The sequence below is a fragment of the Staurois parvus genome, unplaced genomic scaffold (assembly GCF_062004578.1).
Source record: "Staurois parvus isolate SC_StPar_1 unplaced genomic scaffold, SC_StPar_1.0 ptg002417l, whole genome shotgun sequence".
Taxonomy (NCBI): domain Eukaryota; kingdom Metazoa; phylum Chordata; class Amphibia; order Anura; family Ranidae; genus Staurois; species Staurois parvus.
In genome coordinates, this window is record NW_028320213.1 from 1 (window position 1) to 27,538 (window position 27,538).

Here is a 27,538-nt window from a genome sequence, read left to right on the forward strand (position 1 = left end):
GGAGTCACGTGACCGCCCGCAGCTCTTCCCGCCTTCCTGGACCCTACCATTCCCCACACAGGGGTGCCCGGATTACCATTGGCAGCGTTCTCTGGTCTCACACCGCACTGTGCTCTCAGCCTGCGCACGGGAACTTGATCCGAAAAAAATGAGGAAAGCAAACTAAATCCAACGTATTTTCTTACAAAACAATAAAAAAATGAAAAATAAAACACGAGCAACTCCCCCCTCTTTCTTTCCTGTTGTGTGTGAGGGGAGTCCAGGAATGGTTCAGTCCGTCTCCATGGTGACCAGTGTTGTGTCCCGGCCGGGAGAGGAGCAGCAGGTCAGTGACAGCTCAGAGCTCTCTTCATGTCATAGAATATAGAATATAGATCGCATGTTCGTCACCTCTGCTGCCTGGAACGTTCTTCTCATTCTGAGGGCTAGAAACTGACCGGTGTCCCCATGGGGGAGATTTCCCTTCACTTCCTATGATTGGTGTCCCCATGGAGGGAGATTTCCCTTCACTTCCTCTGATCGGTTTTCCCAATGGGGGAGATTTCCCTTCACTTCCTATGATCAGTGTCCCCATAGGGGGAGATTTCACTTCCTCTGATCGGTGTCCCCATGGGGGGAGATTTCCCTTCACTTCCTCTGATCGGTGTCCCCATGGGGGAGATTACCCTTCACTTCCTCTGATCGGTGTCCCCATGGAGGGAGATTTCCCTTCACTTCCTCTGATCGGTTTTCCCAATGGGGGAGATTTCACTTCACTTCCTCTGATCGGTGCCCCCATGGGGGGAGATTTCCCTTCACTTCCTCTGATCGGTGCCCCCATGGGGGGAGATTACCCTTCACTTCTCTGATCGGTGTCCCCATGGAGGGAGATTTCCCTTCACTTCCTATGATCGGTGTCCCCATGGGGGGAGATTTCCCTTCACTTCCTCTGATCGGTGTCCCCATGGGGGGGAGATTTCCCTTCACTTCCTCTGATCGGTGTCCCCATGGAGGGAGATTTCCCTTCACTTCCTCTGATCGGTGTCCCCATGGGGGGAGATTTCCCTTCACTTCTTCTGATCGGTGTTCCCATGGAGGGAGATTTCCCTTCACTTCCTATGATCGGTGTCCCCATGGGGGAGATTTCCCCTTCACTTCCTCTGATCGGTGTCCCCATGGGGGAGATTTCCCTTCACTTCCTCTGATCGGTGTCCCCATGGGGGAGATTCCCCTTCACTTCCTCTGATCGGTGTCCCCATGGAGGGAGATTTCCCTTCACTTCCTATGATCGGTGTCCCCATGAAGGGAGATTTCCCTTCACTTCCTATGATCGGTGTCCCCATGGGGAGAGATTTCCCTTCACTTCCTCTGATTGGTGTCCCCGTGGGGGAGATTTCCCTTCACTTCCTATGATCAGTGTCCCCATGGGGGAGATTTCACTTCTCCCATCGGTGTCCCCATAGGGGGAGATTTCCCTTCACTTCCTCTGATCGGTGTTCCCATGGGGGGAAATTCCCTTCACTTCCTGTTCCATCGTCAAAACAGGAATGAGAGAAATCCCTGCAAAGTGGTTGTCGCCTGAACGAGTGTCCCCATTGGAAGATTTCCCCTCTATTCCTGTTCTGGCGACAACCCAAAATGTGGGATTTCCCTTCACTTTTGATGACAACAGTCACCAGGGACACAGAGAGCAAGGGGGGGGGGGAAGGGTCCTCGTCTGTCTCCAACAAGAGTTCTCCCAGTGGGGACACCTCTTCTAGTGACAGCTGCCTAAGAGGGGAATCCCTCCCCCACTTCCTGTTGTGCCTCAGGGACAGGAAGTGAAGGGAAATTTCCCTAATGGATACATATATATATAAAAAATAATAACCTGGCGGGGGTTCTTACCCTTCCCTCCTCCATCCAAAACTAAAAAACAAAAAAAAACAGTTTGCCTTCAGTTATACTTTATTATTCATCCCTGGTGTCTGTTTTTGGGGCACCTGCAAGGAAAAGTGAAACTGAATTCAGGAAGTGAAGGTTTGCTGAATTATAGGGAACATCTCAAAATGTTACACTGTATCTATAGACCAAAAAAATATTGTTTTGGATACCGTATGGAGGGGTTAGAAGCTCTGTCAGTTTTTTGTAAACTGTGTCCCCATGGGGGAGATTTCCCTTCGCTTCCTGCCCCATCTCCAAAACAGGAAGTGAGAGGGAACCCCTGCAAATTGGGGGGGGGGGGGGCAATTGAGGAGATTTCCCTTCACTTCCTGTCCCGTAGCCAAAACAGGAAGTGAGAGGAAAGTGAGGGATTCCCTGGTTGTCCCCACTGGAAGATTTCTTCTCTAATGACAACACAACATTTGGGATTTTCTTTCTCATTCGGCGATAATAAATCACCAGAACAATAGAGGGCGAATCTCCAAAAGTGAGGGAATCCAAGAACTAGTGTCCCCGTTTGAAGATTTCCCTTCACTTCCTGTCTTACAGCCAAAAGAGGAAGTCACTGGTTTGTCATAAGAGGGAATCATTAGTTGTCACCAGAACTATGTGTGTCCCCATTGGAAGATCTCCCTTCACTTCCTGCCCTATAGCCAAAAGAGGCAGTGGGAGGGAATCCCTGGTTGTCACCAGAACAATTGGTGCTCCTACTGGAAGATTTGGGGAGATTTCTCTTCATTTCCTGTCCCAGAACTAAAACAGGAAGTGAGAGGAAATCCCTCCAAAGCAAGAGAATCCATGGTTGCCCACCAACACTAGTGTCCCCATTGGGGGAGATTTCCCTTCACGTTCTGTTCCAGAATCAAAACAGAAAGTGAGACAAATTCCCTTCAAAGTGAGGGAATCCATGGTTGTCAGCAGAAGTACTGTCCCCATTGGGGGAGATTTTCCTTCACTTCCTGTCCCAGAACCAATACGGGAAGTGAGAGGAAATCCCTCCAAAGCGAGAAAATCCGTGGTTGTCCACCAAAACTATTGTCCCCATTTGGGCATATTTTTCTTCACTTCCTGTCCCAGAACCAAAACAGGAAGTGAGAGGAAATCCCTCCAAAGCGAGAAAATCCGTGGTTGTCCACCAAAACTATTGTCCCCATTGGGGGAGATTTCCATTCACTTCCTGTTCCAGAATCAAAACAGAAAGTGAGACAAATTCCCTTCAAAGTGAGGGAATCCATGGTTGTCAGCAGAACTACTGTCCCCATTGGGGGAGATTTTCCTTCCCTTCCTGTCCCACAGCCAAAACAGGAAGTGAGAGGAAAACACGGGAATCCCTGGTTGTCACCAGAATTAGTGTCCCCTCTAGATTTCCCCTCTTTTTCTGTTCTGGTGACAACCCAGTTTGTTTTCTTTTTAATGTTCAGTGACCACACACAGCAATAAAAACCTGAAAAGGGTTCTAATCCCTCTCCAACAAGAGGTGAGGGGAAATCCTCCAGCGGGGACACCTATTACGGGGACAGATGTCTATTAGTTCATTCTGGATAGAGGGAGGGAGGGTTACAATCCCTGTTAGGCTTTTTGTCTTTGTCCCCATTGGGGAGATTTCGTTTACTTCCTGTCCCATAGCCAAAACAGGAAGTGAGAGGAAATCCATCCAAAGCGAGGGAATCCAAGAACTAATGTCCCCCTTTGAAGATTTCCCTTCACTTCCTGCCCTATAGCCAGAAGAGGCAGTGGGCGGGAATCCCTGGTTGTCACCATAACTATTAGTGTCCCCTTTGAAGATTTCCCTTCACTTCCTGCCCTGTAGCCAAAAGAGGCAGTGGGATGGAATCCCTGGTTGTCACCAGAACTATTGGTGTCCCCATTGGAAGATCTCCCTTCACTTCCTGCCCTATAGCCAGAAGAGGCAGTGGGAGGGAATCCCTGGTTGTCACCATAACTATTAGTGTCCCCTTTGAAGATTTCCCTCGCTTCCTGCCCTGTAGCCAAAAGAGGCAGTGGGATGGAATCCCTGGTTGTCACCAGAACTACTGGTGTCCCCATTGGAAGATCTCCCTTCACTTCCTGCCCTATAGCCAAAAGAGGAAGTGGGTGGGAATCCCTGGTTGTCACCAGAACTATTGGTGTCCCCATTGGAAGATCTCCCTTCACTTCCTGCCCTGTAGCCAAAAGAGACAGTGGGCGGGAATCCCTCGTTGTCACCAGAACTATTGGTGTCCCCATTGGAAGATCTCCCTTCACTTCCTGCCCTATAGGTAAAAGAGGCAGTGGGAGGGAATCCCTCGTTGTCACAACTATTGGTGTCCCCATTGGAAGATCTCCCTTCACTTCCTGTTTCAGTGACAACCCAAGATTTCATCTCACTTCCTGTTGTGTCTCGGGGACAGGAAGTGAAGGGAAATGTACGTCATGTCGCTTGTCCTGATGTGTGCTCCGCCTCTCTTCCTGCAGCCATGTATAAGCTGGACCTGCCTGTGGACGCCAAGGAGACGGCAGCCATAGAAAGGAGGAGAAATCGGGAACAGCAAAGACAAAGCCGGATCTTCAATGCCAAAGTCCGGACCATCGGGGTAGGCTGGCTCCTCCTCCTGAATTATGGCTCCTCCCCCTGAACGATTGCCCCTCCTTTTATACCTAACCCGAGCCTCTCTCTGCCCTGTGTAGGTCGATGTTCCCCGGCTGGAAGGACAGGTGGAAGAACGGAAGGCGATGGAGAGACTGGAGAAGGCCCGGGACCGGGCATTCGGTGAGCAGTCGATGTGCTTGTTATAGCCACCCCTCTGAAAAGTGACCCGTGGTGAATCGCTTTTCAGAGGTCACCAGATTCAGTCCTGAAAATGCCACCCCACCACTGCTCCACATCCCATGCAGGACAGTCGTGGCGCGGTCCCGTTCACTTGGCATGCTGGGAAATTTTTGTTGCTTGCGTACAGCCCTGAGCAGCTGAAATTCTGTTTTTAGATGGGATGGCCTAGTGAAGGGGGTGGTAAAACTGTGGCTAAACCGCCTGCTTTTTTCCACACCCCTGTGTGAATGAGACCTGACGGCGCCATCCAATGATCAGAAGCAGCACATGGCGAGATGAGCCCCAACAAGAGAACCTGTCACTGAGACGGCAGGAGAAATGTTCCCTTTTTATAAATGATTCTTTATTGACTCGCAGTGACTACTCCAGGAGAGACAACTCCCTAGCCCCGCCCCTTCCTGCGTGCAGGTCACCGCCCTTTCTTCATCTGGGAGGGTCTAAGTAGTGCAGCCTATTAGTGCCCATCAGTGCAGCCTATCAGTGCCCATCAGTGCAGCCTATCAGTGCCCATCAGAGCAGCCCCATCAGTGCAGCCTATCAGTGCCCATCAGGGTTCCTCCTTACATCGGGGTCCCCCCATATATCATTTCCCCTATCAGAGTTCCCCCTTACATCGGGGTCCCTCCCATATATCATTTCCATCATCAGAGTTCCCCCTTACATCAGAGTCCCCTCATATATCATTTCCCCCATTAGAGTTCCCCCTTACATCAGGGTCCCCCAATATATCATTCCCCCCATCAGAGTTCATCCTTACATCGGAGTCCCTCCCATATATCATTTCCCCTATCAGAGTTCCCCCATACATCAGGGTCCCCCCATATATCATTTCCCCCATCAGGGTCCCCCCATATATCATTTCTTCAATCAGAGTTCCCCCTTACATCAGAGTCCCCTCATATATCATTTCCCCTCTCAGAGTTCCCCCTTACATCAGGGTCCCCCCCATATCATTTCTTCAATCAGAGTTCCCCCTTACATCAGGGTTCCCCCATATATCATTTCCCCCATCAGAGTTCCCCCTTACATCAGAGTCCCCCCATATATCATTTCCCCCATCAGAGTGCCCCCCTTTATCATTTCCCCCATCAGAGTCCCCCCATATATCATTTCCCCCATCAGAGTCCCCCCCCCATATATCATTTCCCCCATCAAAGTTCCCCCTTACATCAGAGTCCCCCCCCATATATAATTTCCCCCATCAGAGTCCGCCCATATATAATTTCCCCCATCAGAGTCCCCCCATATATCATTTCCCCCATCAGAGTCCCCCCATATATCATTTCCCCTCTCAGTGTTCCCCCATACATCAGGGTTCCCCCATATATCATTTCCCCCATCAGAGTCTCCCCTTACATCAGAGTCCCCCCCATATATAATTTCCCCCATCAGAGTCCCCCCCCTTTATCATTTCCCCCATCAGAGTCCCCGCATATATCATTTCCCCCATCAGAGTCCCCCCCCCATATATCATTTCCCCCATCAGAGTTCCCCCTTACATCAGAGTCCCCCCCCCCATATATCATTTCCCCCATCAGAGTCCCCCCCATATATAATTTCCCCCATCAGAGTCCCCCCCCTTTATCATTTCCCCCATCAGAGTCCCCGCATATATCATTTCCCCCATCAGAGTCCCCCCCCCATATATCATTTCCCCCATCAGAGTTCCCCCTTACATCAGAGTCCCCCCCCCCATATATCATTTCCCCCATCAGAGTCTCCCTTACTGTAACGTTGAGAAGCAGAGACACACGGGCTGTGGGCCGGATTAAACCTTGAAGGGCCGCATGTGGCCTGCGGGCCGTACTTTGGAGGACCCCGATCTGTTGGCTGTAACACACAGTAAGTATACAGTCAGGTCCATAAATATTGGGACATGGACACAATTCTAACATTTTTGGCTCTATACACCACCACAATGGATTTGAAATGAAACGAACAAGATGTGCTTTAACTGCAGACTGTCAGCTTTAATTTGAGGGTATCTACATCCAAATCAGGTGAACAGTGTAGGAAGTACAACAGTTTGCATATGTGCCTCCCACTTGTTAAGGGACCAAAAGTAATGGGACAATTGGTTTCTCAGCTGTTCCATGGCCAGGTGTGTGTTATTCCCTCATTATCCCAATTACAATGAGCAGATAAAAGGTCCAGAGTTCATTTCAAGTGTGCTATTTGCATTTGGAATCTGTTGCTGTCAACTCTCAAGATGAGATCCAAAGAGCTGTCACTATCAGTGAAGCCATCATTAGGCTGAAAAAACAAAACAAACCCATCAGAGGGATAGCAAAAACATTAGGCGTGGCCAAAACAACTGTTTGGAACATTCTTAAAAAGAAGGAACGCATCGGTGAGCTCAGCAACACCAAAAGACCCGGAAGACCACGGAAAACAACTGTGGTGGATGACCGAAGAATTCTTTCCCTGGTGAAGAAAACACCCTTCACAACAGTTGGCCAGATCAAGAACACCCTCCAGGAGGTAGGTGTATGTGTGTCAAAGTCACCAATCAAGAGAAGACTTCACCAGAGTGAATACAGAGGGTTCACCACAAGATGGAAACCATTGGTGAGCCTCAAACACAGGAAGGCCAGATTAGAGTTTGCCAAACGACATCTAAAAAAGCCTTCACAGTTCTGGAACAACATCCTATAGAGCAGTGGTTCTTAACCTTGTTGGAGGTACTGAACCCCACCAGTTTCATAGGCGCATTCACCGAACCCTTCTTAATTGGAAAAATAAAGTATGATTTTTAAAATTCAAAACATAGGTATATATTTATACTTAGGTGCACAAAATGAACAAAACCATTAAAACATGATTTTCATACAAAAACAAAATAATGAATATTTACCGCAAATCAGTGTGACTTCTGCTGTTGTCTTTCAGAGGCCAGTTCAGAAATGCGCGGCATTACCTTGGCAAGTGCCACTCTCATGTCATTTTCGCAACAAAGTCTGTTCCTTTTCTTTGTCTTTATGTCCAGCATCCTCGAAAAGGATTGCTCGCAAAGATATGTTGTAACAAACGGTATGAAAATTCATCCCCCATAGTAATTCATCCCCCATAGTAATTCATCCCCCATATAGTAATTCATCCCCCATATAGTAATTCATCCCCCATAGTAATTCATCCCCCATAGTAATTCATTGCTCATAGTAATTCATCCCCCATATAGTAATTCATCCCCCATAGTAATTCATCCCCCATAGTAATTCATTGCTCATAGTAATTCATCCCCCATAGTAATTCATTGCTCATAGTAATTCATCCCCCATATAGTAATTCATCCCCCATAGTAATTCATCCCCCATATTAATTCATCCCCCATAGTAATTCATCCCCCATAGTAATTCATCCCCCACATAGTAATTCATCCCCCATATAGTAATTCATCCCCCATAGTAATTCATCCCCCATATTAATTCATCCCCCTATATTAATTCATCCCCCATATTAAATCCCCAAGTCCCCCATATAGTAATTCATCCCCCATAGTAATTCATCCCCCATATAGTAATTCATCCCCCATATTAAATCCCCAAGTCCCCCATATAGTAATTCATCCCCCATAGTAATTCATCCCCCATATAGTAATTCATCCCCCATATAGTAATTCATCCCCCATAGTAATTCATCCCCCATATAGTAATACATCCCCCATATAATAATTCATCCCCCATATAGTAATTCATCCCCCATAGTAATTCATCCCCCATATAGTAATACATCCCCCATATAATAATTCATCCCCCATATAGTAATACATCCCCCATATAGTAATTCCTTCCCCATATAGTAATTCATCCCCCATAGTAATTCATCCCCCATAGTAATTCATCCCCCATATAGTAATTCATCCCCCATAGTAATTCATCCCCCCTATAGTAATTCATCCCCCATATAGTAATTCATCCCCCATATTAAATCCCCAAGTCCCCCCTGTGTCAATTCACTTACCTTTGCTCCGCGCGTTCCTCTCGCTGTATTCCCGCGCCGTTCCGGTCTTCAGGGCGGACTGTGAGAGGAGCCTAGCTCCTCTCACGTTCGTCACGCTGCCCCGCCTACACACATCCTGACAGCCAATCACTGGCTATCAGGATGTGAGTGGCAGCGAGACTGGCCAATCATTGCATTTGAGTCCCTGCCGCCCGAGAGGAGGGAGGGGAGCGGGCGCCCGGCACACAAGAGCCGCGGCTTGCCGACCACTGGGCATGTCATCACAAATCATATGAGTCGGGTGTGGGTCACCTCCGCCGAACCCCCGAGACCGACTCACCGAACCCCTGGGGTTCGATCGAACCCAGGTTAAGAACCACTGCTATAGACAGATGAGACCGAGATCAACTTGTACCAGAGTGATGGGAAGAGAAGAGTATGGAGAAGGAACTGCTCATGGTCCTCAGCATACCACCTCATCAGTGATCATGGTGGTGGTAGTGTCATGGCGTGGGCATGTATGGCTGCCAATGGAACTGCTTCTCTTGTATTTATTGATGATGTGACTGCTGACAGAAGCAGCCGGATGAATTGTGAAGTGTTTCGGGAATATTATCGGCTCATATTCAGCCAAATGCTTCACAACTCATTGGACGCTTCACAGTGCAGATGGACAATGACCCAAAGCAGACTGCAAAAGACACCAAAGAAGTGGAATGTTCTGCAATGGCCAAGTCCATCACCTGACCTGAATCCGATTGAGCATTTCACTTGCTGAAGACAAAACTGAAGGGAAAATGCCCCAAGAACAAGCAGGAACTGAAGACAGTTGCAGTAGAGGCCTGGCAGAGCATCACCAGGGATGACACCCAGCGTCTGGTGATGTCTATGCGTTCCACACTTCAGGCTGTCATTGACTGCAAAGGATTTGCAACCAAGTATTAAAAAGTGAAAGTTTGATTGATGATTATTATTCTGTCCCATTACTTTTGGTCCCTTAACAAGTGTTAGGCACATATGCAAACTGTTGTAATTCCTACACCGTTCACCTGATTTGGATGTAAATACCCTCAAATTAAAGCTGACAGTCTGCAGGTAAAGCACATCTTGTTCCTTTCATTTCAAATCCATTGTGGTGGTGTATAGAGCCAAAAATGTTAGAATTGTGTCCATGTCCCAATATTTATGGACCTGACTGTATATATAAATCCTTGTATTACAGACGCGGACAGACAGCAGTACGATAAGATCGCTGGGATGCTGGAACACAGAGAACATCAGATCTCCCGGGACCTGGACCGGGCCGTACAGAACTTCAGGGAGCAGCATCAGCAGCCCGAGGACAGAAGGGAATTCGACCTGTACGACCCGGACGCCCTGAAGAAGGAGCGGCCCGCCCGAGTCAGTGACCACGATCCCCGGTGTGGGCCGGCCAGCTTGCAGAAGTTCGATGGAGAAGACCTGAGTGAGAAGCAGAGGATGAAGCTGCAGACTGAACTCTCCAGAAAGTGGTTGTCAGATCAGAGAGATGAGAGGAAGAGGAGCGAAGCGCAGAGAAAGTACACAGGTCAGTTGAAGTGATACGTGGAGAGATCCCGACACCCGGTCCCCACGGTCCGCTCCACCATCTCCTCTGTATTCCAGAGACCTCTGCGTCTTCTGCGTCCATCACCTCCAGCGCTGTCAGATGCATGACCCCTCCCCCTTTTTTTCCTGTAGCCCCTCTTATTGGCCCTTGCCACCAGAAAAGATCCTCTGTTGAAGTCTGCTGGGAAATACTTGGGAGTGTTGATCTCCTCCCTGCGGTGCTCATTGGTTCCTTCCAACAACCTCCACAGCTCTGCAGTCACGAAGGGACCACTGGAGGGAACCAATGAGCGCAGCAGGTGACCTAGCAGATCGACTCTCCCAGAAATGTCGGTTTCCCATAGTCAGAAGGTGTAGTAGGTGATTTCCTCTACGGTGCTGTCATGTGGTGTCTGCGTTCTCTAAGCGCCCACCCAGGAGCACGCTTATCCTGGGTGGGCGTCATATGACCTCCCGCCGGGATCGGGGCGTGATCGGTGGGGGGATTCTCCTGTCAATGTGTTGATGGGGAGTCGAGCCAGAAACCCCCCCTCATGTGGCTAGGCTTTCTTCCTAGCAGATCCCCCCATGTGACTAGGCTTTCCTCTTACCAGATCCCTCCATGTGGCTAGGCTTTCCTCCTATCAGATCCCCCCCATGTGACTAGGCTTTCCTTTTACCAGATCCCCCCCATGTGACTAGGCTTTCTTCCTACCAGATCCCTCCATGTGGCTAGGCTTTCCTCCTACCAGATCCCCCCCCCCCATGTGACTAGGCTTTCCTCTTACCAGATCCCTCCATGTGACTAGGCTTTCCTCCTACCAGATCCCCCCCCATGTGACTAGGCTTTCCTCCTACCAGATCCCCCCATGTGACTAGGCTTTCCTCCTACCAGATCCCCCCCATGTGACTAGGCTTTCTTCCTACCAGATCCCTCCATGTGGCTAGGCTTTCCTCCTACCAGATCCCCCCCATGTGACTAGGCTTTCCTCTTACCAGATCCCTCCATGTGACTAGGCTTTCCTTTTACCAGATCCCTCCATGTGGCTAGGCTTTCCTCCTACCAGATCCCCCCATGTGACTAGGCTTTCCTCCTACCAGATCCCCCCCCCATGTGACTAGGCTTTCCTCTTACCAGATCCCTCCATGTGACTAGGCTTTCCTTTTACCAGATCCCCCCCATGTGACTAGGCTTTCCTCCTACCAGATCCCCCCCCATGTGACTAGGCTTTCCTCTTACCAGATCCCTCCATGTGACTAGGCTCTCCTCCTACCAGATCCCCCCCATGTGACTGGGCTTTCCTCCTACCAGACCCCCCCCCCCCATGTGACTAGGCTTTCCTCCTACCAGATCCCCCCATGTGACTAGGCTTTCCTCCTACCAGATCCCCCCCATGTGACTAGGCTTTCTTCCTACCAGATCCCTCCATGTGGCTAGGCTTTCCTCCTACCAGATCCCCCCCATGTGACTAGGCTTTCCTCTTACCAGATCCCTCCATGTGACTAGGCTTTCCTTTTACCAGATCCCTCCATGTGACTAGGCTTTCCTCCTACCAGATCCCCCCATGTGACTAGGCTTTCCTCCTACCAGATCCCCCCCCCCATGTGACTAGGCTTTCCTCTTACCAGATCCCTCCATGTGACTAGGCTTTCCTTTTACCAGATCCCCCCATGTGACTAGGCTTTCCTCCTACCAGATCCCCCCCCATGTGACTAGGCTTTCCTCTTACCAGATCCCTCCATGTGACTATGCTTTCCTCCTACCAGATCCCCCCCATGTGACTAGGCTCTCCTCCTACCAGATCCCCCCCATGTGACTAGGCTCTCCTACCAGATCTCCCCATGTGACTAGGCTTTCCTCCTACCAGATCCCCCCCATGTGACTGGGCTTTCCTCCTACCAGATCCCCCCCATGTGACTAGGCTTTCTTCCTACCAGATCCCTCCATGTGGCTAGGCTTTCCTCCTACCAGATCCCCCCCCATGTGACTAGGCTTTCCTCTTACCAGATCCCTCCATGTGACTAGGCTTTCCTTTTACCAGATCCCTCCATGTGGCTAGGCTTTCCTCCTACCAGATCCCCCCATGTGACTAGGCTTTCCTCCTACCAGATCCCCCCCCCCCATGTGACTAGGCTTTCCTCTTACCAGATCCCTCCATGTGACTAGGCTTTCCTTTTACCAGATCCCCCCCATGTGACTAGGCTTTCCTCCTACCAGATCCCCCCCCCATGTGACTAGGCTTTCCTCTTACCAGATCCCTCCATGTGACTATGCTTTCCTCCTACCAGATCCCCCCCATGTGACTAGGCTCTCCTCCTACCAGATCCCCCCCATGTGACTAGGCTCTCCTCCTACCAGATCTCCCCATGTGACTAGGCTTTCCTCCTACCAGATCCCCCACATGTGACTAGGCTTCCTTCCTACCAGCCCCCATGTGACTAGGCTTTCCTCTTATCAGATCCCCCCCCCATGTGACTAGGCTTTTCTCTTACCAGATCCCTCCCATGTAACTAGGCTTTCCTCCTACCAGATCTGCCCATGTGACTAGGCTCTCCTCCTACCAGATCCCTCCATGTGACTAAGCTCTCTTCCTACCAGCCCTCCCCCACCCCCCATGCGACTAGGCTTTCCGCTTACCAGATCCCCCCATGTGCCTAGGCTCTCCTGCTACCAGATCCCCTCCATGTGTCTAGGCTCTCCTCCTACCAGATCCCCGCCATGTGACTAGGCTTTCCTCTTACCAGACCCCCCATGTGACTAGGCTCTCCTCCTACCAGATCCCCCCATGTGACTAGGCTATCCTCCTACCAGATCCTCCCATGTGACTAGGCTCTCCTCCTACCAGATCCCCCCATGTGACTAGGCTCTCCTCCTACCAGATCCCCCCATGTGACTAGGCTCTCCTCCTACCAGATCCCCCCATGTGACTAGGCTCTCCTCCTACCAGATCCCCCCATGTGCCTAGGCTCTCCTCCTACCAGATCCCTCCATGTGACTAGGCTCTCCTTCTACCAGATCCCCCCATGTGACTAGGCTCTCCTCCTACTAGATCCTCCCATGTGACTAGGCTCTCCTCCTACTAGATCCCCCCATGTGACTAGGCTCTCCTCCTACTAGATCCTCCCCATGTGACTAGGCTCTCCTCCTACTAGATCCTCCCATGGGGAAGACAAGTAAACCCGTGGTTGCAGGGAAGAAATGTGTACCGTCTATGGCATTCCTAATGTTCTGGAAGCTGCAGATATAATAGGAGGTTCCTCATCCTGGAAGGTGACTTCAAGGGATCCTCCATGTTAATAATGTGGAGAAAGACTACAGTAGAGATCACACCTAGCGATCCCTGGACGTAGTCACTGGCCTGGAAGTCTGAGAATACCCCGAAGTCCTTAGCTGCGTACTTCTCCCAGGTCAGGGACTCAAAGGTGAGGTCCACAGCATGCTTTCCTATGAGAAGATGTGAGGTCCACAGCATGCTTTCCTATGAGAAGATGTGACCATGCGGGAGGAGACCAATGTATGTATTTTATTTTCTGGAAGTCGAACGTTCTGTTTCTCATCTTTTCTGCCTATAAATGATCTTTGATGACACTTCCCAGATGACTTGTATGATAAGAAAAGGGCGGAGCTGGATGAGAGAGCCCAACATCTGAGCCAGATGGAAGAAGAATGCAGAAAGGCTGTAAACATGGCCGTCACCAACTTCAACCAAGCTCTGGTAAGCCATACATACCGCACCAGCCTGCTTCGTTTTTTTTTTCCCCTAGGGGCTAGGCTGTGTTTGTCTATAGACACACAAAGCGCAGCTCAGCCCCACCCCTCACAGATCAGATTGACAGCAGCAAAAGCCAATGGCTTCTGCTGCTGCCTCTGTTCCGTGAGGAAAAAGAGAGAGACTAGAGCCACTGGAGACAGGCACGTCGCTGGAGAGACAGGACTCAGGATAGTATAAGGGGGTGAGGGGGGCGGGGGGGCGGTACTTCCACTGGAACATTTTATACCTTAATGCAGGGAATGCCACAAGGTAAAACATGTTCTGCCTTTAGAACCGCTTTACACATCTGGAGTATAGAAGCACCTAAAGGATCACTCTCAGATCTCCATCCATCCACCCATCATCTCCATCCATCCATTCATCCTTGTCTCCATCCATCCATCCGTGTCTCCATCCACCCATTCATTCTTGTCTCCATCCACCCATCATTTCCATTCATCCTTGTCTCCATCCATCATGTCCATCCATCCATTCATCCTTGTCTCCATCCATCCATCATTTCCATCCATCCAGCTATGTCTCCATCCATCATGTCCATCCATCCATTCATCCTTGTCTCCATCCATCCATCCGTGTCTCCATCCACCCATTCATTCTTGTCTCCATCCACCCATCATTTCCATTCATCCTTGTCTCCATCCATCCATGTCTCCATCCACCCATGTCTCCATCCATCCATTCATTCATTCTTGTCTCCATCCACCCATCATTTCCATCCATCCATCCTTGTCTCCATCCATCCACCCATCATTTCCATCCATCCATCCTTGTCTCCATCCATCCACCCATCATTTCCATCCATCCATCCTTGTCTCCATCCATCCACCATTTCTATCCATCCACCCATCATCTTCATCCATCCACCCATCATCTCCATCCATCCACCAATCATTTCTATCTATCCACCCGTGTCTCCATCCATCCACCCATGTCTCCATCCATCCATTCATCCTTATCTCCATCCATCCACCCATGTCTTCATTATTATTATTATACAGTATTTATAAAGCGCCAATAGTTCGCTCAGCGCTGTATATGGGAGACAATACATGAGACAGAACAATACCAATACAATGCAAAACATGAGGGGATTGAGGGCCCTGCTCTTTCGAGCTTACAATCTAGGAGGGAGGGGGTGGTGGCACAGGAGGAGATAGCTGTGGGGGATGGAGTGGTAGGAAGAGTGGAGGAGGTCGGCAGGTTAGCAGGGGGTGGGGTAGGCTTCCCTGAAGAGATGGGTTTTCAGGGTGCGCCTAAAGGAGAGGAGAGTAGGTGATAGTCTGATGGGTTGGGGCAGGGAGTTCCAGAGGATGGGTGACACCCTGGAGAAGTCCTGGAGGCGGGCATGGGAGGAGGAGACCAGGGAACTAGAGAGAAGGAGGTCTTGTGAGGAGCGGAGTGTGCGTGTTGGGTGGTACTTGGATATTAGGTCGGTGATGTAGTTCGGGGCAGTATGGTGGACAGCTTTGTACATCAGTGTTAGGATTCAGAATTTGATCAGTTGCGCAATCGGAAGCCAGTGGAGGGATTGGCAGAGGGGGGTGGAGGACACTGAGTGGAGGCCAGTGGAGGGATTGGCAGGGGGGGGTGGAGGACACTGAGTGGAGGCCAGTGGAGGGATTGGCAGAGGGGGGTGGTGGAGACAGAGCGGTTGGAAAGGTGAATGAGTCTGGCTGCCGTATTCAGGATGGACTGAAGCGGGGATAGCCAGCGGCGAGGCAGGCCAGTGAGGAGGGAGTTGCAGTAGACGAGTCGTGATATGATGAGGGAGTGGATGAGCTGTTTAGTGGTTTCTGGGGTTAGGAACGTGCGGATTTTGGCGATGTTGTGGAGGTGGAGACTGCATGTTGCGGAGGTGGAGTCTGCATGTTGTGGAGGCGGAGTCTGCATGTTGCGGAGGCGGAGTCTGCATGTTGCGGAGGCGGAGTCTGCATGTTGCGGAGGTGGAGTCTGCACGAGTTTGTTAAAGATTGGACTTGGGGCTGGAAGGATAGGTTGGAGTCCAGAATGACACCAAGTACTCTGGCTTGCGGGGCGGGTTTGATGGTAGCGTTGTTGGATGTGATGGAGAAGTCAATGGGGGGTGGGGTCCGGGCTGTGGGGGAAGACAAGAAACTCGGTTTTGAAGAGGTTCAGTTTAAGGAAGTGGAGCGACATCCAGTCTGATATGTCGCTCAGTAGGTGTGTGATTCGGGCGGAGACTGAGGGGGTGAGGTGGGGGGTGGAGACCGAGGGGGTGAGGTGGGGGGCGGAGACCGAGGGGGTGAGGTGGGAGGTTGAGAGATAGATTTGTGTGTCGTCGGCATAGAGGTGGTAGTTGAAGCCGTGAGAGTATATGAGTTGGCAATGGAGGAGGTGTAGATGGAGAAGAGAAGGGGCCCGAAGACGGAGCCTTGAGGGACCCCAACAGAGAGGGGGAGTGAGGGGGAGGTGGTAGCATTATAGGTAATGCTGAAGGAGCGTTGTGACAGGTAGGATGAGAGCCAGGAGAGAGCAGAATCTCTGAGGACGAGGGAGTGTAGTTTTTTTGAGGAGGAGGGGGTGGTCAACTGTGTCGAAGGCCGCAGAGAGGTCAAGGAGTAGGAGCACTGAATAGTGGCCATTAGCTTTGGCGGTTAGAAGGTCGTTGGAGAGTTTGAGTAAGGCGGTTTCGGTGGAGTGTAGGGGACGGAAGCCAGACTGTAGGGGATCGAGGAGGTTGTTGACGGTGAGGTGGGAGCTCAGGCGATTGTAGACTAGGCGCTCGAGGAGTTTGGATGTAAGTGCCAGCAGGGAGATGGGTCTGAGGTTGTTCAGGTCGGTGGGGTCCAGGGAGGACCATGGGGGTGATGTGCGCGTGCGCTGGAAGAGAGGGAGAGATTAAAGATGTGGGTGAGGGAGCTTAGGATGGAGGGGGAGGGAGGTCGTAGGAGTTGTGAGGGGACAGGGTCAAGGGGGCAGGTGGGGAGGCGGGCATCAGAGAGGATCTTGGTGACCTCCTCAATGGTAGTAAGGTCAAAGGTGTGGAGTGTTGAGGGGGCTTCAGTGTGAGGAATGTTAGGTGGGGTGGAGGTCAGAACAGTGGTGAGGCCAAAGGAGAGGGGGGATGAGGGGGTAGCTGTGTGAGAGGGGACGGGTTGAGAGGGTGTGTGAGTTGCGGCAATGTCCTTGTGAATTGTGTCAATCTTGTTTTTGAAGTGATTGGCAATCTCAAGGGCAGTGAATGAGGTGCTGGGTGGAGGTGGAGGCGGAGAGAGTAGAGAGTTGAAGGTGGAGAAGAGTCGGCGAGGATTGGAGGAGAGGGCCTTGATGAGGGTCAGGAAGTAGGCTTGTTTGGCAGTATGGAGGGAGGAGGTGCGGAAGGCAGATTTGTAGCGGGTGAAGGCTTGTTGGGATTTGGTTTTGCGCCATAGTCGCTCCAGGACACGACTGCGTCGTTTGAGAGTTTTGGTGTGATCAGTCTGCCAGGGCTGGAGCGGTCGGGGTCCGATACTTCGTGTGGTTAAAGGCGCTAGCGAGTCTAAAGCTGATGACAGCGTGTAGTTATAGGCAGTCGTGGCCAGGTCGGGGCAGGACAGGGGGTGGATGTTGTAAAGTTGATCAGCTGCGGAGTGGAAGGGGGCAGGGTTTAGGTTGCGGAGGTTCCAGCTGGTAATAGTTGGACATTTGGGGGGGTAGGCGTTAGAGAACGAGGAGAAGGTGATAAGGTTGTGTTCAGAGAGAGGGAAGGGGGTGTTTGTGAGGTTGTGGGGGGCGCAGAGATGGGAGAAGAGGAGGTCCAGGATGTTCCCGTCGGAGTGGGTGGTGGATTGTATGCACTGAGCGAGTGCAAAGGAGGAGGTTAAGTGGAGGAGTTGGGATGTGCCGGGTTGTCGAGGTTGACAGGGATGTTGAAATCCCCAAGGATGATGGTGGGTAGCTCAGAGGAGAGGAAGAAGGGTAGCCAGGAGGAGAAGTCATCCAGGAAGCGGGGTATGGATCCAGGAGGCCGGTATATCACAGCAATCTTCAGGGGGGTTGGGGAGAATAGTCGGACGCAGTGGGCCTCGAAGGAGGAGAAGGATAGGGAGGGGGGGTTTGGGAGGACTCGGAAGGTGCTCAGTGGTGACTGGAGCAGACCAACCCCACCACCTTTACGACCGTCTGGGTGAGTGGGTCCAGGTGAGACCTCCATAGGAGAGTGCAGCAGGGGAGGTAGAGTCAGTGGCCTGGATCCAGGTTTCCGTGATCGCCAGGAGGTTGAGGGAGCGGGAAACAAAGAGGTCGTGGATGGCGGTAAGCTTGTTGCACACCGATCGGGCGTTCAGGAGTGCACATGAAAATGGGGGGTGGTTTTAGGGAGCAGGGGGACAGGTACTAGGTTGAGGGGGTTGCGGCAGGACGTGGAGGCGGGAAGGGTGTTGTGCGGGTGAGGAGGGTGGTGGAGGGCCAGGATTCCATCCATCCACCCATCATCTCCATCCATCCACCCATCATCTCCATCCATCCACCCATCATCTCCATCCATCCACCCATCATCTCCATTCATCCACCCATCATCTCCATCCATCCACCCATCATCTCCATCCATCCACCCATCATCTCCATCCATCCACCCATCATCTCCATTCATCCACCCATCATCTCCATCCATCCACCAATCATTTCTATCCATCCACCCATCATCTCCATCCATCCACCAATCATTTCTATCCATCCACCCATGTATGTCTCCTTCCTTCCATCCATGTCTTCATCCATCCATCCATGTCTCCATGGCTTTAGTCTGCTAGGAAATCACTTTAACCCCCCCCCCCCCTAGCATTTCTGGCCATGACCATCTTGAGTAATGGCAGATGATTCATGTAGCATTTACTTCCTGGAATCCATCTGCCCTTAGCTCAGCCATGCAGACAGGAGGGTGTGCCTAGCTGAGAAAACCCCTTCTCCCGTACTGAAGTCTCCTGGGATGTATGACATCATTTGCCTAGGCATGGAAACCAGGAACCCACATGGAAGAAAAATATATATAAAATATATAAAAATATTCTTCCCAAATATATTGAAATATATTTGAAATGCTACAATTTTGACCGTATTCAATATATTTCAAAACATATTTCAATAAATAAATATCACACACAAACACACGTTTTTTATTACAAAATATCTGAAAAATATTTTTAAAAATACATTTCAAATATACTGTATGTCTGTAAAAACACAAATCTACATTTTTGGAATTCATTTACAAATATATGTAAAATTCTATGTTAAAATTACTTTTTTATATGTTAAAAAAAATCTGAAGAATATAATTAAAAATATATATTTCTCAAAAACTATATTTTTTTACATATATTCTTCAGATTTTTTTTAACATATAAAAAAGTAATTTTAACATATAATTTTACATATATTTGTAAATGAATTCCAAAAATGTAGATTTGTGTTTTTACAGACATACAGTATATTTGAAATGTATTTTTAAAAATATTTTTCAGATATTTTGTAATAAAAAACGTGTGTTTGTGTGTGATATTTATTTATTGAAATAGGTTTTGAAATATATTGAATACGGTCAAAATTGTAGCATTTCAAATATATTTCAATATATTTGGGAAGAATATTTTAAAAATATATTTAAAATATATTTTTCTTCCATGTGGGAAGTAACTGAAGAAATGTAACAAATAAAAAAAAAAAGTTTAAAAGAAGTAAATATAATCTATTCCCTATCTATGTACTAATACTAGGAGCATAAGGATTAATTTATAGTCAATGCTGACTGAGAGAGTGAAGTTCCACTTTAATCTGCCTTTACCTCCCCTCACCTACATAATCATTTTTTAATAAATCCTCATGTCATCAGTGGTTCTCTGTGCTTCTCTATGCCACGCAAGCAGATCACGGCTGGTGGGAGGGGCCAGCAGAGGGCTGTACATAGCTTCCTGAAAACATCCCAGAAACCCCGCGAGAGCCCTCAGTCCCAATGCAAAAGGTGCAATGGCTCTTGGGGAGGAGTTATGCAAATATCAAAATGCCTTCATGTGTGGGTGTCAGTCTGGAGAAGTGGGTGTGGCCAGGCAGACTAAATTGCCTTGATGGGTGGGTGTCAGTCTGGAGAAGTGGGTGTGGCCAGGCAGACTAAATTGCCTTGATGGGTGGGTGTCAGTCTGGAGAAGTGGGTGTGGCCAGGCAGACTAAATTGCCTTGATGGGTGGGTGTCAGTCTGGAGAAGTGGGTGTGACCAGGCAGACTAAAATGCCTTGATGGGTGGTGTCAGTCAGAAGTGGGTGTGACCAGGCAGACTAAAATGCCTTGATGGGTGGGTGTGTCTGGAGAAGTGGGTGTGGCTAGGCAGACTAAAATGCCTTGATGGGTGGGTTTCAGTCTGGAGAAGTGGGTGTGGCCAGGCAGACTAAATTGCTTTGATGGGTGGGTGTCAGTCTGGAGAAGTGGGTGTGGCCAGGCAGACTAAATTTCCTTGATGGGTGGGTGTCAGTCTGGAGAAGTGGGTGTGGCCAGGCAGACTAAATTGCCTTGATGGGCAGTGTCAGTCTGGAGAAGTGGGTGTGGCCAGGCAGACTAAAATGCCTTGATGGGTGGGTGTGTCTGGAGAAGTGGGTGTGGCCAGGCAGACTAAAATTCCTTGATGGGTGGGTGTCAGTCTGGAGAAGTGGGTGTGGCCAGGCAGACTAAATTTCCTTGATGGGTGGGTGTCAGTCTGGAGAAGTGGGTGTGGCCAGGCAGACTAATATTCCTTGATGGGTGGGTGTCAGTCTGGAGAAGTGGGTGTGGCCAGGCAGAATAAATTGCCTTGATGGGTGGGTGTCAGTCTGGAGAAGTGGGTGTGGCCAGGCACACTAAATTGCCTTGATGGGTGGGTTTCAGTTTGGAGAAGTGGGTGTGGCCAGGCAGACTAAATTTCCTTGATGGGTGGGTGTCAGTCTGGAGAAGTGGGTGTGGCCAGGCAGACTAAATTTCCTTGATGGGTGGGTGTCAGTCTGGAGAAGTGGGTGTGGCCAGACAGACTAAATTTGCATACAGACCACCCCAGGTGATGCCCACATGTGATGCTGAGCCTCCATGATTGAACTGACATCCAATGAATGAATGAGCTGGGCAAAGGAATGGTCAGGCTGTGGAGGAAAGGGCTAGATGATGTTCAGACTATACATGGCCTCAGTGTATACATAGGGCACTAGGCAGCTCCCTGTACATTAGAATGTCAGATTTCATACAACACATGATGGCGGGGGAGGGGTTCCCCCATCACTGACCTCTGTCTGTATCGCCTACCTAGGCCATGGAGGCGTCAGAGCGCAGGAAGCGGGAGAAACAACAGGAAGAAGATCACAACATTGCAGAGATCTGCAGCCACCTGACCGGCGACATTCTGACGGAGAACCCCGGCGTGGCCGTTAGCGGGTATGGGCCGCACCGCGTGGTGCCGGATCGCTGGAAAGGCATGAGCCCGGAGCAGCTCAAAGCCATCCTGGGAGTTCAGGCGCAGCAGCAGCAGGAAAAACAGGTGGAGCGACCAATCACTGTCGTGTTTGTAGGTAACGATAAACCAATCACATTGGGGCCAGCGACCGGCACCCACAACCGCGCCCCGTGCAGAGTCACTTAAATCCCCTTTCTTCCCCATTCTGGTTGAACTTCAGCAAGTCGTCCTCACCACCTAGATGCCGTTGCTGCCGTGTGATTGGCTGATTAGCAGTTGAAGGGGTGGGTCTAAGGGAATGCCATGTTGTAAAATGTTGTCGTTCTCAGAGGATGAAGGAGGAAGAGAAGCGGGATGACGTGGAGTGGGACAGGCAGAGGGTCCTGGCGGCTCGCGCTGCGATGACGTTGGAGCAGCAGGAAGAGGCGCTGAATCGTGAGATCAGGAAGAGAATGGATCAGTACAACCAGCAGCTGAGCAGAGAGCAGAGGGCACAGTAAGTGGCCGGAACCGAGCCCAGGCAGGTCCAATGTAAATGAGGATCCGAAAATGTCCACACGAGTGCACACTGACACCAATGATGGGGCACTATTCCTCCCACTGACACCAATGATGGGGCACTATTCCTCCCACTGACACCAATGATGGGGCACTATTCCTCCTCCCACTGACACCAATGATGGGGCACTATTCCTCCTCCCACTGACACCAATGATGGGGCACTATTCCTCCCACTGACACCAATGACGGGGCACTATTCCTCCCACTGACACCAATGATGGAGCACTATTCCTCCCACTGACACCAATGACGGGGCACTATTCCTCCCACTGACACCAATGATGGAGCACTATTCCTCCCACTGACACCAATGATGGGGCACTATTCCTCTCACTGACACCAATGATGGGGCACTATTCCTCCCACTGACACCAATGATGGGGCACTATTCCTCCCACTGACACCAATGATGGGGCACTATTCCTCCTCCCACTGACACCAATGATGGGGCACTATTCCTCCTCCCACTGACACCAATGATGGGGCACTATTCCTCCCACTGACACCAATGACGGGGCACTATTCCTCCCACTGACACCAATGATGGAGCACTATTCCTCCCACTGACACCAATGACGGGGCACTATTCCTCCCACTGACACCAATGACGGGGCACTATTCCTCCCACTGACACCAATGATGGGGCACTATTCCTCCCACTGACACCAATGACGGGGCACTATTCCTCCCACTGACACCAATGATGGGGCACTATTCCTCCCACTGACACCAATGACGGGGCACTATTCCTCCCACTGACACCAATGACGGGGCACTATTCCTCCCACTGATACCAATGATGGGACACTATTCCTCCCACTAATACCAATGACGGGGCACTATTCCTCCCACTGATACCAATGACGGGGCACTATTCCTCCCACTGACACCAATGACGGGGCACTATTCCTCCCACTGACACCAATGACGGGGCACTATTCCTCCCACTGACACCAATGACGGGGCACTATTCCTCCCACTGACACCAATGACGGGGCACTATTCCTCCCACTGACACCAATGATGGGACACTATTCCTCCCACTGACACCAATGACGGGGCACTATTCCTCCCACTGACACCAATGATGGGGCACTATTCCTCCCACTGACACCAATGATGGGGCACTATTCCTCCCACTGACACCAATGATGGGGCACTATTCCTCCCACTGACACCAATGATGGGACACTATTCATCCCACTGACACTAATGATGGAGCACTATTCCTCCCACTGACACCAATGACGGGGCACTATTCCTCCCACTGACACCAATGATGGAGCACTATTCCTCCCACTGACACCAATGATGGGGCACTATTCCTCCCACTGATACCAATGATGGGGCACTATTCCTCCCACTGATACCAATGATGGGGCACTATTCCTCCCACTGACACCAATGATGGAGCACTATTCCTCCCACTGACACCAATGACGGGGCACTATTCCTCCCACTGACACCAATGATGGGGCACTATTCCTCCTCCCACTGACACCAATGATGGGGCACTATTCCTCCCACTGATACCAATGATGGGGCACTATTCCTCCCACTGACACCAATGATGGGGCACTATTCCTCCCACTGACACCAATGATGGGGCACTATTCCTCCCACTGACACCAATGATGGGGCACTATTCCTCCCACTGACACCAATGATGGGGCACTATTCCTCCCACTGACACCAATGATGGGGCACTATTCCTCCCACTGACACCAATGATGGGGCGCTATTCCTCCCACTGACACCAATGATGGGGCACTATTCCTCCCACTGACACCAATGACGGGGCACTATTCCTCCCACTGACACCAATGATGGGGTACTATTCCTCCCACTGACACCAATGACGGGGCACTATTCCTCCCACTGATACCAATGATGGGGCACTATTCCTCCCACTGACACCAATGACGGGGCACTATTCCTCCCACTGACACCAATGACGGGGCACTATTCCACTGACACCAATGATGGGGCACTATTCCTCCCACTGACACCAATGATGGGGCACTATTCCTCCCACTGACACCAATGATGGGGCACTATTCCTCCCACTGACACCAATGATGGGGCACTATTCCTCCCACTGACACCAATGATGGGGCACTATTCCTCCCACTGACACCAATGATGGGGCACTATTCCTCCCACTGACACCAATGATGGGGCGCTATTCCTCCCACTGACACCAATGATGGGGCACTATTCCTCCCACTGACACCAATGACGGGGCACTATTCCTCCCACTGACACCAATGATGGGGTACTATTCCTCCCACTGACACCAATGACGGGGCACTATTCCTCCCACTGATACCAATGATGGGGCACTATTCCTCCCACTGACACCAATGACGGGGCACTATTCCTCCCACTGACACCAATGACGGGGCACTATTCCACTGACACCAATGATGGGGCACTATTCCCCCCACTGATACCAATGATGGTGCACTATTCCACTGACACCAATGATGGGGCACTATTCCACTGACACCTATGATGGGGCACTATTCCACTGACACCAATGATGGTGCACTATTCCACTGACACCAATGATGGGGCACTATTCCACTGACAGGGGGACTTGCTGGGCTACTTACAGGACTCTCTGTTGTTCTGGGAGTGAGACGGGAGTTCACATCCCACTGCTGGAGCGCAGAGCTGTACACGGTATATAGATGATGTTACGGTGCAGCAAATTGTTCGTTTGGACCCGCTTGACCCGAACGAACCATTTAAAAGGACACTAAATGTAGAGTTAAGCTTTAAAGCGATTCTAAAATTTTTTTTTTGTTTGTTTGTTTTTTAAACCACTTCCCGTCCGGCCCATGTATATAAACGGCCCCCGCATTCCCTGGGAACACCGATCGCTGTACGGGACCTCTGTGTGAGGTCCCGATCATGTGATCACTGATTGGCCAATCAGTGATCACATACAGAGTAGTAAGCAAGATGTCACTTCCTGACATCATTGCTTACTACGTGTGAAATCTGTGAATGATCACAGAGATCACATGGTACAGGGCTATTCACAACAGCTTTGTACCATGTGACAAGCTGTGACCAATCACAGCTCACACAGTATTTCTCAATGGCTGCAAGAATGCAGACAGAGAGAAGGAGAAATGATTGATTTTACAGCCTTTATGGGTGTCAAAGCAATCAGTGTGTAAAAAAAAAAAAAAAAAAAATCATCACCCCCCCACAAGTAGTACAGTGTCACCATGGTGACTGTACTGCTAGGGTGACAGTATGTAGGAAAAAAAACATAAATAATAAAAAAATAAAAATGTAAAAACATTTTTTGAAAAATTATCATTTTTGGTTATAAACTAATTTTGGTTATTTTTTTTTTTTTTTACTAAAGATAGATGAATAAATTTTGGCCGAGATTTATGAAGAAAGATTATTTATTTGCAAAATTTTATAAAAAAAACACTTTTTTTTCAAAGTTTTTGGACTTTTTCATTTATATAGTAAAAAAAAAATTTAAATCCCAGCGGTGAATAAATATCACCAAAATAAAGTTTTATCTGTCTCAAAAAAATGCTAAAAAATTCATATGGGTACAGCATGACCGCGCAATTGTCATTCAAAGTTTGGTAGCATGGAGGGGGGGAGAGCGTCCAGACTGGAAGGGGGTGAAAGTGTCCGGACTGGAAGGGGGGGGAAAGTGTCCAGACTGGAAGGGGGGGGAAAGTGTCCGGACTGGAAGGGGGGGAAAGTGTCCGGACTGGAAGGGGGGGGGGAAAGTGTCCGGACTGGAAGGGGGGGAAAGCGTCCGGTCTGGAAGGGGGGGAAAGCGTCCGGTCTGGAAGGGGGGGAAAGCGTCCGGTCTGGAAGGGGGGGAAAGCGTCCGGACTGGAAGGGGGGGAAAGCGTCCGGACTGGAAGGGGGTGAAAGTGTCCGGACTGGAAGGGGGTGAAAGCGTCCGGACTGGAAGGGGGGTGAAAGCGTCCGGACTGGAAGGGGGGTGAAAGCGTCCGGACTGGAAGGGGGGGGAAAGCGTCCGGACTGGAAGGGGGTGAAAGCGTCCGGACTGGAAGGGGGGGGGAAAGCGTCCGGACTGGAAGGGGGGGGGAAAGCGTCCGGACTGGAAGGGGGGGAAAGCGTCCGGACTGGAAGGGGGTGAATGTGTCCGGACTGGAAGGGGGGGGGGAAAGCGTCCGGACTGGAAGGGGGTGAATGTGTCCGGACTGGAAGGGGGGGGGGAAAGCGTCCGGACTGGAAGGGGGTGAATGTGTCCGGACTGGAAGGGGGGGGGTGAAAGTGTCCGGACTGGAAGGGGGTGAATGTGTCCGGACTGGAAGGGGGGGGGTGAAAGCGTCCGGACTGGAAGGGGGTGAATGTGTCCGGACTGGAAGGGGGGGGGTGAAAGTGTCCGGACTGGAAGGGGGGGGGTGAAAGTGTCCGGACTGGAAGGGGGGGAAAGTGTCCGGACTGGAAGGGGGGGAAAGCGTCCGGACTGGAAGGGGGGGGGAAAGCGTCCGGACTGGAAGGGGGGGAAAGCGTCCGGACTGGAAGGGGGGGAAAGCGTCCGGACTGGAAGGGGTTACGTATCGGAGGTCGGGGGTCGCAGACAAGCGTGTATTCTGTGATCAGCCATTCCAGGGAATAGAAATGTATTTGGCAGATTTATTATTTCTTTGTGATAAAACGATATTGTGGCGTCTCATCAGATCTCGATCTTCCTGTGTATGACGGTTTGTATCTTTCCAGCTTGGAGTTCCTGGATAAAACGGTTTACACCAACAACCCCACCGCACATTATCACAGGCAGTTCAACACTACGAGCCGCTGAGCCCCCCGCCGTGACCGCACTGAGCCCCCCGCTGTGACCGCACCGCCCTCCTCACCCACGGCTGGCGTCTGCAAACGCCGAGTCTTGTTTGTGCTTTTGAAGACGAATAAAGTTATTATATGATGAGAAACATGGATTGGTTGTTTATTCTGTGATTTAGGGCTCGCTGTGCGGGATCGTGCGGCATGTCTGCAGCTTTACACACAGCTCTGCGCGGGAAACGCATGAAGAACGGACAGCTCTGCATTCACCTGTGTAAAAAAAATATGTCATAGTGTCTTAAAAAAAAAAAAAAGACGTAAAAGAGAAAAAAAATGTAATAAAAAAACTATTGAAAAAAATTATACTTACAGTATGCAAAAAAAAAAATGAAAAATGTAAAAAAAAAAAATTGAAAAAAACACATAAAAGAGAAAAAATTTAATAAAAAAAAACTATTGAAAAAAATAATATTTACAGTATGTAAAAAAAAAAAACAACATGTAAAAGAGAAGAAAATGTAATTAAAGAAAAAAATGTAAAAAAAAAAATATTTTTCTCTTTTTTACATACTTGTCACCAGTCAGTGTCCTATAAAAATAACAACCTTATCACCTCCCCAGAGCAGTACAATGTTACTACGGAAACACTGTAACGCTCTTGTCACAGTATGCAAAAAAAAGGATGTAAAAGAGAAAAAAATGTAATAAAAAAAAACTATTGAAAAAATAATATTTACAGTATGCAAAAATAAAAAAAGTAATAAAAAAATTGAAAAAAAACGT

At 49.9% G+C, this 27,538-nt stretch overlaps 1 protein-coding gene across 1 annotated transcript; it reads left to right on the forward strand.

Annotated features, from left to right (window-relative positions):
- Nucleotides 1-128: 128 nt before the first annotated feature.
- Nucleotides 129-26,904, forward strand: LOC149430906 (RIB43A-like with coiled-coils protein 2). The gene is made up of 8 exons (XM_089665934.1): nt 129-325; nt 4,357-4,475; nt 4,570-4,651; nt 9,873-10,217; nt 13,814-13,932; nt 21,254-21,481; nt 21,727-21,893; nt 26,693-26,904. Exons 2-8 carry the CDS (start codon nt 4,359-4,361, stop codon nt 26,772-26,774), a joined length of 1,140 nt encoding a protein of 379 aa, XP_089522060.1. The 5' UTR covers nt 129-325; nt 4,357-4,358; the 3' UTR covers nt 26,775-26,904.
- The last annotated feature ends 634 nt before the right edge of the window (nt 26,905-27,538 follow it).